This window comes from Artemia sp. Qi Xiang Cuo, chromosome 2 (genome assembly GCF_049724085.1).
Source record: "Artemia sp. Qi Xiang Cuo chromosome 2, ASM4972408v1, whole genome shotgun sequence".
Taxonomy (NCBI): Eukaryota; Metazoa; Arthropoda; class Branchiopoda; order Anostraca; family Artemiidae; genus Artemia; species Artemia sp. Qi Xiang Cuo.
In genome coordinates this window covers 30356443-30369962 of record NC_142795.1, presented here as the reverse complement: position 1 = coordinate 30369962, position 13520 = coordinate 30356443, and the positions used below count along the sequence as shown (strand labels likewise).

General features: G+C 28.8%; 1 protein-coding gene across 1 annotated transcript in view; it reads right to left on the bottom strand.

Moving 5' to 3' along the window:
• The window catches only part of LOC148955126 (popeye domain-containing protein 3-like), a 69557-nt gene that overhangs the window by 34342 nt on the left and 21695 nt on the right, over positions 1–13520 (bottom strand). The window contains exon 3 of the mRNA XM_089108072.1: positions 12493–12674. Coding sequence (XP_088964198.1) covers positions 12493–12674 — 182 coding nt within the window. The remainder of the gene's footprint in view (positions 1–12492; positions 12675–13520) is intronic.

Sequence of the window (13520 nt, the reverse complement as noted above, 5' to 3'; positions counted from 1 at the left end):
ACCAGAGAAAATAGAAATCTTCCAGTTCAGTTCTTTATTTCACAAAGACATAAAGAAATTTAAAGTTCAATTCTAAATTTTTCGGTGGAACATAGAAAAAGTAATACCATGCTTGTGAATATTTTCACGGAAGATAAAAAGTTCTAGTACAATTTAAAATTTTCTCAACGAAGTGAAGATAAATTCAAGTTTTCTACTGAATTTTACCAAAGAACACAATTCAATTCTAATTTCTCCAGAGAAAACAAAAATCTTCCACTTAAGTTCTTTATTTCACAAAAACATAAAGAAATTTAGAGTTCGATTCTAAATTTTTCGGTGGAAGATAGAAAAAGTAATACCATACTTGTGAATATCTTCCCGGACGATAAAAAAGTTCTAGTTCAATTTAAAATTTTCTCAACGAAGTGAAGAAGAATTCAAGTTCTCTTCTGAATTTTACCAAAGAACACAATTCAATTCTAATTTCACCAGAGAAAATAAAAATCTTCCACTTAAGTTCTCTTCTGAATTTTACCAAAGAACACAATTCAATTCTACTTTCACCAGAGAAAATAAAAATCTTCCACTTCAGTACTTTATTTCACAAAGACATAAAAAAATTTAAAGTTCAATTCTAAATTTTTTGGTGGAAGATAGATAAAGTAATACCATACTTGTGAATATTTTCTCGAAGAGATGACAAATTTAAAATACTGTTCCAGATTTTTCAGAGAAGATAAAAAAGTTCAAATTCTCTTCTGAACTTTACCAAAGAACACACTTCAATTCTAATTTCTTCAGAGAAAACAAAAATCTTCCACTTAACTTCTTTATTTCACAAAGACATAAAGAAATTTAAAGTTCAATTCTAAATTTTTCGGTGGAAGATAGAAAAAGTAATACCTTACTTATGAATATTTTCACGGAAGATAAAAAGTTCTAGTTCAATTTTAAATTTTCTCAACGAAGTGAAGAAAAGTTCAAGTTCTCTACTGAATTTTACTAAAGAACACAATTCAATTCTAATTTCTCCAGAGAAAACAAAAATCTTCCACTTAAGTTCTTTATTTCACAAAGACATAAATAAATTTAAAGTTCAATTCTAAATTTTTTCGGTGGAAGATAGAAAAAGTAATACCATACTTGTGAATATTTTCACGGAAGATAAAAAGTTCTAGTTCAATTTAAAATTTTCTCAACGAAGTGAAGAAAAATTCGAGTTCTCTTCTGAATTTTACCAAAGAACACAATTCAATTCTAATTTCACCAGAGAAAATAAAAATCTTCCAGTTCAGTTCTTTATTTCACAAAGACATAAAGAAATTTAAAGTTCAATTCTAAATTTTTCGGTGGAACATAGAAAAAGTAATACCATACTTGTGAATATTTTCACGGAAGATAAAAAGTTCTAGTACAATTTAAAATTTTCTCAACGAAGTGAAGAAAAGTTCAAGTTCTCTACTGAATTTTACCAAAGAACACAATTCAATTCTAATTTCTCCAGAGAAAACAAAAATCTTCCACTTAAGTTCTTTATTTCACAAATACATAAAGAAATTTAGAGTTCGATTCTAAATTTTTCGGTGGGAGATAGAAAAAGTAATACCATACTTGTGAATATTTTCCCGGAAGATAAAAAAGTTCTAGTTCAATTTAAAATTTTCTCAACGAAGTGAAGAAGAATTCAAGTTCTCTTCTGAATTTACCAAATAACACAATTCAATTCTAATTTCACCAGAGAAAATAAAAATCTTCCACTTAATTTCTTTATTTCACATAGACATAAAGAAATTTAAAGTTCAATTCTAAATTTTTCGGTGGAAGATAGAAAAAATAATACCATACTTGTGAATATTTTCTCGAAGAGATGAAAAATTTAAAATACTGTTCCAAATTTTTCACAGAAGATAAAAAGTTCAAGTTCTCTTCTGAATTTTACCAAAGAACACAATTCAATTCTAATTTCACCAGAGAAAATAAAAATCTTCCACTTAAGTTATCTTCTGAATTTTACCAAAGAACACAATTCAATTCTAATTTCTCCAGAGAAAATAAAAATCTTCCACTTCAGTTCTTTATTTCACAGACATAAAGAAATTTAAAGTTCAATTCTAAATTTTTCGGTGGAAGATAGAAAAAGTAATACCATACTTGTGAATATTTTCTCGAAGAGATGAAAAATTTAAAATACTGTTCCAAATTTTTCACAGAAGATAAAAAAGTTCAAGTTCTCTTCTGAACTTTACCAAAGAACACACTTCAATTCTAATTTCTTCAGAGAAAACAAAAATCTTCCACTTAACTTCTTTATTTCACAAAGACATAAAGAAATTTAAAGTTCAATTCTAAATTTTTCGGTGGAACATAGAAAAAGTAATACCATACTTGTGAATATTTTCATGGACGATAAAAAGTTCTAGTTCAATTTAAAATTTTCTCAACGAAGTGAAGAAAAGTTCAAGTTCTCTACTGAATTTTACCAAAGAACACAATTCAATTCTAATTTCTCCAGAGAAAACAAAAATCTTCCACTTCAGTTCTTTATTTCACCAAAACATAAAAAAATTTAGAGTTCGATTCTAAATTTTTCGGTGGAAGATAGAAAAAGTAATACCATACTTGTGAATATCTTCACGGAAAATAAAAAAGTTCTAGTTCAATTTAAAATTTTCTCAACGAAGTGAAGAAGAATTCAAGTTCTCTTCTGAATTTTACCAAAGAACACAATTCAATTATAATTTCACCAGAGAAAATAAAAATCTTCCACTTAAGTTCTTTATTTCACAAAGAAAAAGAAATTTAGAGTTCAATTCTAAATTTTTCGGTGGAAGATAGAAAAAATAATACCATACTTGTTAATATTTTCTCGAAGAGAGAAAAATTTTAAAATACTGTTCCAAATTTTTCACAGAAGATAAAAAAGTTCAAGTTCTCTTCTGAATTTTACCAAAGAATACAATTCAATTCTAATTTCACCAGAGAAAATAAAAATCTTCCACTTAAGTTCTCTTCTGAATTTTACCAAAGAATACAATTCAATTCTAATTTCTCCAGAGAAAATAAAAATCTTCTACTTCAGTTCTTTATTTCACAAAGACATAAAGAAATTTAAAGTTCAATTCTAAATTTTTCGGTGGAAGATAGAAAAAGTAATACCATACTTGTGAATATTTTCTCGAAGAGATGAAAAATTTAAAATACTGTTCCAGATTTTTCACAGAAGATAAAAAAGTTCAAGTTCTCTTCTGAACTTTACTAAAGAACACACTTCAATTCTAATTTCTCCAGAGAAAACAAAAATCTTCCACTTAAGTTCTATATTTCACAAAAACATAAAGAAATTTAAAGTTCAATTCTAAATTTTTTGGTGGAAGATAGAAAAATTAATACCATACTTGTGAATATTTTCACGGAAGATAAAAAGTTCTAGTTCAATTTAAAATTTTCTCAATGAAGTGAAGAAAAGTTCAAGTTCTCTACTGAATTTTACCAAAGAACACAATTCAATTCTAATTTCTCCAGAAAAACCAAAAATCTTCCACTTAAGTTCATTATTTTACAAAGACATAAAGAAATTTAAAGTTCCATTCTAAATTTTTCGGCGGGAGATAGAAAAATTATTACCATACTTGTGAATATTTTCACGGAAGATAAAAAGTTCTAGTTCAATTTAAAATTTTCTCAATGAAGTGAAGAAAAGTTCAAGTTCTCTACTGAATTTTACCAAAGAACACATTTCAATTCTAATTTCTCCAGAGAAAATAAAAATCTTCCACTTAAGTTATTTATTTCACAAAGACATAAAGAAATTTAAAGTTCAATTCTAAATTTGTCGGTGGAAGATAGAAAAAGTAATACCATGCTTGTGAATATTTTCTCGGAAGATATAAAGTTTTGGTTCAATTTACAACTTTCTCATCGAAGTGAAGAAAACTTCAAGTTTTCATCTGAATTTTACTAAAGAACACAATTCAATTCTAATTTCACCAGAGAAAATAAAAATCTTCCACTTCAGTTCTTTATTTCACAAGGACATAAAGAAATTTAAAGTTCAATTCTAAATTTTTCGGTGGAAGATGGAAAAAGTAATACCATACTTGTGAATATTTTCACGGAAGATATAAAGTTATAGTTCAATTTAAAATTTTCTCAACGAAGTGAAGAAAAGTTCAAGTTCTCTTCTGAACTTTACCAAGGAATACACTTCAATTCTAATTTCTCCAGAGAAAATAAAAATCTTCCACTTCAGTTTTAAGTTCCCCAATGAAATAAAGAAATTTAAAGTTCTATTCTAAATTTTTAGATGAAAGATAGAAAAAGTAATACTATGATTGTGATTATTTTCCATGAAGATCAAAAGTTTCAATTTATTTATAATTTTTCTTAAATGAAGTTCTGATTTTTCTCAAAGAGAGGAAAAATTTAAAGTTCTGTTCCAAATTTTTCATAGAAGATAGAAAAAGATATACATTGATTTTGAATCTTCGACATGAAGATAAGGTGCATCACTTTAATTCAGAGTTTTCTCGAAGAAATGCAAAATGTTCAAGTTCTCTTCTGAATTTTCTTTAAGAAGAGAAAAAAGTTAGCTCAATTCTGAATTTTACCAATGAAAATGAAAAAACCTTCCACTTCAGTTCATAATTTATCAAAGACATATAAAATTTAAAGTTCAGTTCTAAATTTTTCTGTAGAAGATAGGAAAAGTTATACTAGGATTGTGATTATTTTCCAGTGAAAATAAAAAGTTTCACTTTAATTCTAATTTTCTTAAATTCAGTTCCGATTTTTTGCAAAGAGAGGGAAAATTTAAAGTTCTGTTCCAAATTTTTCATAGAAGATAGAAAAAGATATACATTGATTTTGAATCTTCGACAAGAAGATAAGGTGTGTCACTTTAGTTCTGAGTTTTCTTGAAGAAGTGCTAAATTTTCAAGTTCTGTTCTAAATTTTCTTAAAGAAGTACAAAAAGTTAGTTTAATTCTGAATTTTACCAATGAAAATGAAAAAAGCTTCCACTTCACTTCTTAATTTCTCAAAGACATAAAAAATTCAAAGTTCTCTTCTAATTTTTCCAAGAAAATAAAAAGGTTCCACTTCAGTTCTGGTTTTTTCTCAATGAGATGAAAAAATTAAAGTTCTATTCTAATTTTAAATTAAATTTTAGCTCCATTGTCTTATGGATTTACCCCTCAAATCTTTAAATTAGAAAATGAGTGACTCGTTCTATTATTAAAGAAAATCGTTCAAACTCGTTCATCTAACCTCCAAAACAATAGGTTAGGTTAGGTATAAATAAATATTAATAAATAAATAGAAACATTTCTACGTGTTTAAGTTAGGTTAGGTTAGGTTAACTTATCATGAGCGCTTATTATAAGTTAACCTAACATTTTCTGGGGGGTATGGTTAGGTTAGGTTAGGCTAGATTAAGTTAGGTTAGATTAGATTAGGTTAAGTTAGGTTAGGCTAGCCTACGTACGCTTCACTTAGGTTAGCTTAGGTTAGGTGAGAGACAGGCAAAAAGTTAGGTGCATGATTAGGTTAGGTTAGATTAAGCTAGGTTAGGTTAAGTTAGGTTAGGCTAGGTTAGCCTACGTACGCGCGCGTACGTAGGCTAACCTAGCCTAACCTAACTTAACCTAACCTAGGTTAACTTCTTTGGTAAAATTCAGAAGAGAACTTGAACTTTTTTATCTTCTGTGAAAAATTTGGAACAGTATTTTAAATTTTTCATCTCTTCGAGAAAATATTCACAAGTATGGTATTATTTTTTCTATCTTCCACCGAAAAATTTAGAATTGAACTCTAAATTTCTTTATGTCTTTGTGAAATAAAGAACTGAAGTGGAAGATTTTTATTTTCTCTGGTGAAATTAGAATTGAATTGTGTTCTTTGGTAAATTCAGCAGAGAACTTAAATTCTTCTTCACTTCGTTGAGAAAATTTTAAATTGAACTAGAACTTTTTTATCATCCGTGAAGATATTCACAAGTATGGTATTACTTTTTCTATTTCCCACCGAAAAATTTAGAATTGAACTCTAAATTTCTTTATGTCTTGGTGAAATAAAGAACTTAAGTGGAAGATTTTTGTTTTCTCTGGGGAAATTAGAATTGAATTGTGTTCTTTGGTAAAATTCAGTAGAGAACTTGAACTTATGTTCACTTCGTTGAGAAAATTTTAAATTGAACTAGAACTTTTTATCTTCCGAGAAAATATTCACAAGTATGGTATTACTTTTTCTATGTTCCACCGAAAAATTTAGAATTGAACTTTAAATTTCTTTATGTCTTTGGGAAATAAAGAAGTTAAGTGGAAGATTTTTGTTTTCTTTGGAGAAATTAGAATTGAAGTGTGTTCTTTGGTAAAGTTCAGAAGAGAACTTGAACTTTTTTATCTTCTGTGAAAAATTTGGAACAGTATTTTAAATTTTTCATCTCTTCGAGAAAATATTCACAAGTATGGTATTACTTTTTCTATCTTCCACCAAAAAATTTAGAATTGAACTTTAAATTTTTTTATGTTTTTGTGAAATAAAGAACTGAAGTGGAAGATTTTTATTTTCTCTGGAGAAATTAGAATTGAATTGTGTTCTTTGGTAAAATTCAGAAGATAACTTAAGTGGAAGATTTTTGTTTTCTCTGGTGAAATTAGAATTGAATTGTGTTCTTTGGTAAAATTCAGAAGAGAACTTTAACTTTTTTATCTTCTGTGAAACATTTGGAGCAGTATTTTAAATTTTTCATCTCTTCGAGAAAATATTCAAAAGTATGGTATTACTTTTTCTATCTTCCACCGAAAAATTTAGAATTGAACTTTAAATTTCTTTATGTCTTTGTGAAATAAAGAACTTAAGTGGAAGATTTTTATTTTCTCTGGTGAAATTAGAATTGAGTTGTGTTCTTTGGTAAAATTCAGAAGAGAACTTGAATTCTTCTTCACTTCGTTGAGAAAATTTTAAATTGAACCAGAACTTTTTTATCTCCCAGGAAAATATTCACAAGTATGGTATTACTTTTTCTATCTTCCACCGAAAAATTTAGAATCGAACTCTAAATTTTTTTATGTCTTGGTGAAATAAAGAACTTAAGTGGAAGATTTTTGTTTTCTCTGGGGAAATTAGAATTGAATTGTGTTCTTTGGTAAAATTCAGTAGAGAACTTGAACTTTTCTTCACTTCGTTGAGAAAATTTTAAATTGAACTAGAACTTTTTATCTTCCGTGAAAATATTCACAAGTATGGTATTACTTTTTCTATGTTCCACCGAAAAATTTAGAATTGAACTTTAAATTTCTTTATGTCTTTGTGAAATAAAGAAGTTAAGTGGAAGATTTTTGTTTTCTCTGGAGAAATTAGAATTGAAGTGTGTTCTTTGGTAAAGTTCAGAAGAGAATTTGAACTTTTCTTCATCTTCTGTTGAGAAAATTTGGAACAGTGATTTTAGAACTTTTCATCTCTCCGAGAAAATATTCACAAGTATGGTATTACTTTTTCTATCTTCCACCGAAAAATTTAGAATTGAACTTAAAATTTCTTCATGTCTTTGTGAAATAAAGAACTTAAGTGGAAGATTTTTATTTTCTGGTGAAATTAGAATTCGAATTGTGTTCTTTGGCAAAATTCAGAAGAGAACTTTGAATTCTTCTTCACTTCGTTGAGAAAATTTTAAATTGAACTAGAACTTTTTTATCTTCCGGGAAGATATTCACAAGTATGGTATTACTTTTTCTATCTTCCACCGAAAAATTTAGAATCGAACTCTAAATTTCTTTATGTCTTTGTGAAATAAAGAACTTAAGTGGAAGATTTTTGTTTTCTCTGGAGAAATTAGAATTGAATTGTGTTCTTTGGTAAAATTCAGTAGAGAACTTGAATTTATATTCACTTCGTTGAGAAAATTTTTAATTGAACTAGAACTTTTTATCTTCCGTGAAAATATTCACAAGTATGGTATTACTTTTTCTATCTTCCACCGAAAAACTTAGAATTGAACTCTAAATTTCTTTATGTTTTTGTGAAATATAGAAGTGAAGTGGAAGATTTTTGTTTTCTCTTGAGAAATTAGAATTGAAGTGTGTTCTTTGGTAAAGTTCGGAAGAGAATTTGAACTTTTTTATCTTCTGTGAAAAATCTGGAACAGTATTTTAAATTTGTCATCTCTTCGAGAAAATATTCACAAGTATGGTATTAATTTTTCTATCTTCCACCAAAAAATTTAGAATTGAACTTTAAATTTCTTTATGTCTTTGTGAAATAAAGAACTGAAGTGGAAGATTTTTATTTTCTCTGGAGAAATTAGAATTGAATTGTGTTCTTTGGTAAAATTCAGAAGATAACTTAAGTTGAAGATTTTGGTGGTCTCTGGAGAAATTAAAATTGAATTGTATTCTTTGGTAAAATTCAGAAGAGAACTTGAACTTTTTTATCTTCTGTGAAAAATTTGGAGCAGTATTTAAAATTTTTCATCTCTTTGAGAAAATATTCACAAGTATGGTATTATTTTTTCTATCTTCCACCGAAAAATTTAGAATTGAACTTTAAATTTCTTTATGTCTATGTGAAATAAAGAACTTAAGTGGAAGATTTTTATTTTCTCTGGTGAAATTAGAATTGAATTGTGTTCTTTGGTAAAATTCAGAAGAGAACTTGAATTCTTCTTCGCTTCGGTGAGAAAATTTTAAATTGAACCAGAACTTTTTTATCTCCCGGGAAAATATTCACAAGTATGGTATTACTTTTTCTATCTTCCACCGAAAAATTTAGAATTGAACTCTAAATTTCTTTATGTCTTTGTGAAATAAAGAACTTAAGTAGAAGATTTTTGTTTTCTCTGGAGAAATTGGAATTGAATTTTGTTCTTTGGTAAAATTTAGTAGAGAACTTGAAATTATGTTCACTTCGTTGAGAAAATTTTAAATTGAACTAGAACTTTTTATCTCCCGTGAAAATATTCACAAGTATGGTATTACTTTTTCTATGTTCCACCGAAAAATTTAGAGTTGAACTTTAAATTTATTTCTGTCCTTGTGAAATAAAGAACTGAAGTGGAAGATTTTTATTTTCTCTGGAGAAATTAGAATTGAATTGTGTTCTTTGGTAAAATTCAGAAGAGAACTTGAATTTTTCTTCACTTTGTTTAAAAAATTTTAAATTGAACTAGAAATTTTTATCTTCCGTGAAAATAATCACAGGTATGGTATTGCTTTTTCTATCTTCCATCAAAAAATTTAGAATTGAACTTTAAATTTCTTTATGTCTTTGTGAAATAATGAAGTTAAGTGGAAGATTATTATTTTCTCTGGAGAAATTAGAATTGAATTGTGTTCTCTGGTAAAATTCAGAAGAGAACTTGAATTCTTCTTCACTTCGTTGAGAAAATTTTAAACTGAACTAGAACTTTTATCTTCCGGGAAAATATTCACAAGTATGGTATTACTTTTTCTATCTTCCACTGAAAAATTTCGAATTGAACTTTAAATTTCTTTATGTCTTTGTAAAATAAAGAACTTAAGTGGAAGATTTTTATTTTCTCTGGATAAATTAGAATTGAATAGTGTTCTTTGGTAAAATTCAGTAGAGAACTTGAACTTTTCTTCACTTCGTTGAGAAAATTTAAAATTGAACTAGAACTTTTTATCTTCCGTGAAAATATTCACAAGTATGTTATTACTTTTTCTATCTTCCACCGAAAAATTTAGAATTGAACTCTAAATTTCTTTATGTCTTTGTGAAATAAAAAACTGAAGTGGAAGATTTTTGTTTTCTCTGGAGAAATTAGAATTGAAGTGTGTTCTTTGGTAAAGTTCAGAAGAGAACTTGAACTTTTTTATCTTCTGTGAAAAATTTGGAACATTATTTTAAATTTTTCATGTCTTCGAGCCAGATCTGAACTAAAGTGGAAAATTTTTATATTATTTGGAAAAATAGAAATGATCAATGACTAATTTCTTTTTCATTAAGAAAGTTCAGAAGAGAACTTGAACTTTCCTTGACTTCATTGAAGAATTTTTAAATTGAAATAGAAATTTTTATCTTCCGCGAAAATATTCACAAGTATGGTATTACTTTTTCTATCTTCCATCGAAAAATTTAGAATTGAACTTTAAATTTCTCTATTTCTTTGTGAAATATAGAACTTAAGTGGAAGATTTTGATTTTCTCTGGAGAAATTAGAATTGAATTGTGTTCTTTGGTAAAATTCAGTAGAGAACTTGAACTTTTCTTCACTTCGTTGAGAAAATTTTAAATTGAACAAGAACTTTTTATCTTCCGTGAAAATATTCACAAGTATGGTATTACTTTTTCCATCTTCCACCGAAAAATTTAGAATTGAACTTTAAATTTGAACTTTTCTTCACTTCATTGAGAAAATTTAAAATTGAAATAGAACTGCTTATCTTTCGAGAAAATATACACAGCTATGATATAGCTTTTTCTATCTACTATGAAAAAATTTAGAATTTGTAAAATTGGTTTAAGAAGCATATTAAGAAAAGAACTTGTTCTGAAATGCCTTTGAAAACTATTGCTTGGTGTTGGAGCATTCAAAAAGCTGTAATTTTTATTTATGTTTTAAATAGATAATTTCATATTGTGTGAAAATTTCTTTAGGAGGGACTTTAATTAAGGAAGTTTGTATTAAATTGCAATTGAATATTATTAATTTGTTATGTGGTATACAAAAAGCTGTATAGTATAGTTGTGGGTGAAATATATAAGTACTTTAAATTTGAAAATGGGTTTAGGAGGGACATTAAGAAAGTAACTTGCTATGAAATGGTATTTCAAAGGTTTTTCTTTGTGTTGTGGGATACAAAAAGATTTAAAGTATAGTTATGAGTGATAAAGAGAAGAAATTCAAGTTGGACAATAGGGGTATGAGGGCCAGACACACAGTAACTTTCTCTGAAATGGCCTTTGTATATTATTTCTCAGTGTTGGGGTATCCTAAAGGCTGTAAAGTATAGTTTTGGGTGAAAAATTTAAGTACTTCAAGTTCGAAAATGGATTTTGGAGGGACATTAAGAAAGTAACTTGTTCTGAAATTGTCTTTGAAAGGTATTTCTTGGTGTTATGGAATCCAAATATCTGTAATGTAGAGTTTTGTGTGAAAAAGATAAGTACTTCAAGTTGCGAAATGGGTTTAGGTGGAACATTAAGAAAGTAACTTGCTCTGAAATGGTCTTTGAAAAGTATTTCTTGGTGTTGTGACACACAAAAAGCTGAAAAGTATAGTTGTGGGTGAAAAAGATAAGTACTTCAAGTTGCAAAATGGGTGCAGGAGGGACATTAAGAAAGTAACTTGCTCTGAAAAGGTCTTTAAAAAGTATGTCTTAGTGATGAGCTAACGGAACATCTGTTAACTATTGTTTTGGGCGAAAAAGATCAGTACTTCGAGTTGGAAACTGTGTTTAGGAGGGACATTAAGAATTTTCCTTGCTCTGAAATGGTCTTTGACAAATATTTCTTGGTATTGAGGAATCCAAAAGGCCGTAAAGTATAGTTGTGGGTGAAAAAGATAAGTACTTCAAGTTGCAAAATGGGTTTAGGAGGGACATTAAGAAAGTAACTTGCTCTGCAATGGTCTTTGAAAAGTATTTCTCGGTGTTGAGGTATCCAAAAAGCTGTAAAGTATTGTTGTGAGTGAAAAAGATAAGTAGCCTACTTCAAGTTGGAAAATGGGTTTAGGAGGGACATTAAGAAAGTAACTTGCTTGTCTTAGTCGATTACGTCATTCTATGCCCATAAATGAATTCCCGTCATGACCTTCTAATAGGGTTCTACCGATTATGTAATCAATTTCTCAGAAATCCATTTGTCCTAGTTGATTACGTCATTCTATGCCCATAAATGGATTCCCGTCAGGACCTCCTGATAGGGTTCTACCGATTATGTAATCAATTTCTCAGAAATCCATTTGTCCTAGTTGATTACGTCATTCTATGCCCATAAATGGATTCCCGTCACGAGCTCCTTATAGGGTTCTACCGATTACGCAATCAATTTCTCGGGAATCCACTTCCCCTTCGATTACGCAATCAATTTCTCAGAAATTCACTTCCTCTTCGATTACGCAATCAAGTTCTCGGAAATTCACTTCCCCCTCAAGTCCTAGATCAATAGCATTGTTCCCGTTAGAATTAAATGCGCAAGTGCAACCTTCGTCCCGGAGTTATTACACATAGAAACATCAAATAAATCGACCTTGGAAAAAGAGGTCATTGACCGATTACGCAATCTTTCTCCCTAGGGACTCTATGCCCATATATGGTGTGGGGTCACGAGTCAATAAGGCATTTCTACTCACATTTCCAAGTATGATTATCATTCAGGGATGATCGGAGCACATTTGCTTTAAAATTTTCAAAATTCTCCAAACTGAAACAAATGTTTTAAATCAACCAAACGACAATTGGTTGGTAGAACAGTGTTTTTTTGTATCCAATATTTATTAGAGATGGAATACAGGTTGCTAAGACAGTTGAAAAAAGTATATATTATACTTACTCCAAGAGGCTCAAATAGATTTTTGTAGACAGGTTCCAGTTCGGCGTCCAGCTTGACAGGGCGAAGAATGTAGACGCCATGGATTACTTGTGCAAGATTAAGGATCATGAAGCCAAAAGTCCAAGAAAACACATCAGGAGCGCATATGATATTCCATGACCAGGTAGAATAAAGGAAAAAACCTGTTATTTAAAAATAATTATAACATAAGACAAATAGGATAGAAAGAAATACATTCAATGCAAAGCAAGTTTGAATAGATACAACTTTGAAGTCACTTGATTAGATGAAAAGCAAAGGTGCACATTTGTATCTGCAAAAATATAAACAAAAAACCTCTCTAATACACCCGAAGTACAAATAACGGGTTTTATTTTGGACGACCTGAAAGTAAGTAAATATAATAAATCATAGTTGCAGCAATATCTGCAGCCTAGTAAAGAGCGAACTAAGGCCCATAAAAAGGGGTACAGTTCCTCCAGAGCAATTCAGGTAGGTAAGGCGTCGAGTTGACAGTTCAGCGGCTAGACCCTGTTGCTCATCAATCAATCATCAATGATGTTATTAATACTAAAACACTATTACAGACGTAAAAAAGTTATTCATAAAAAGTTGCTGAAACTATTATTGTCCCTGTGTTTTATGTATTATTTACGTTGAAAACTAAAAGAATTTCTTCTAAATAGTTGTTTTTCACACATCTCATAATGTTTTAAATGCAATTGCTACCAGGATTTGACCCCCGAACGTTTATCCTAAAAATTCTAAAAAAGTCAAAATAAAAAATAGACCTGTTTCCACTGTTCTGACAAAGATTGTTGGTACCATCGTTATTATTTTGTATTTCTTGTATTAGATTGTTCCTAATGGTTGTTTGTGAACAACAATTCAAATACTCAAACAACTCGAAACGCTTATAGGAAATAATGCCTATGGCTTCTTAGAAAAAAATTGATGAATAATTTTTTTTTTTACAAATTCTCAAAAACTTGGGCAACACAGCTCAATATGTCAATTTTTCATCTTTT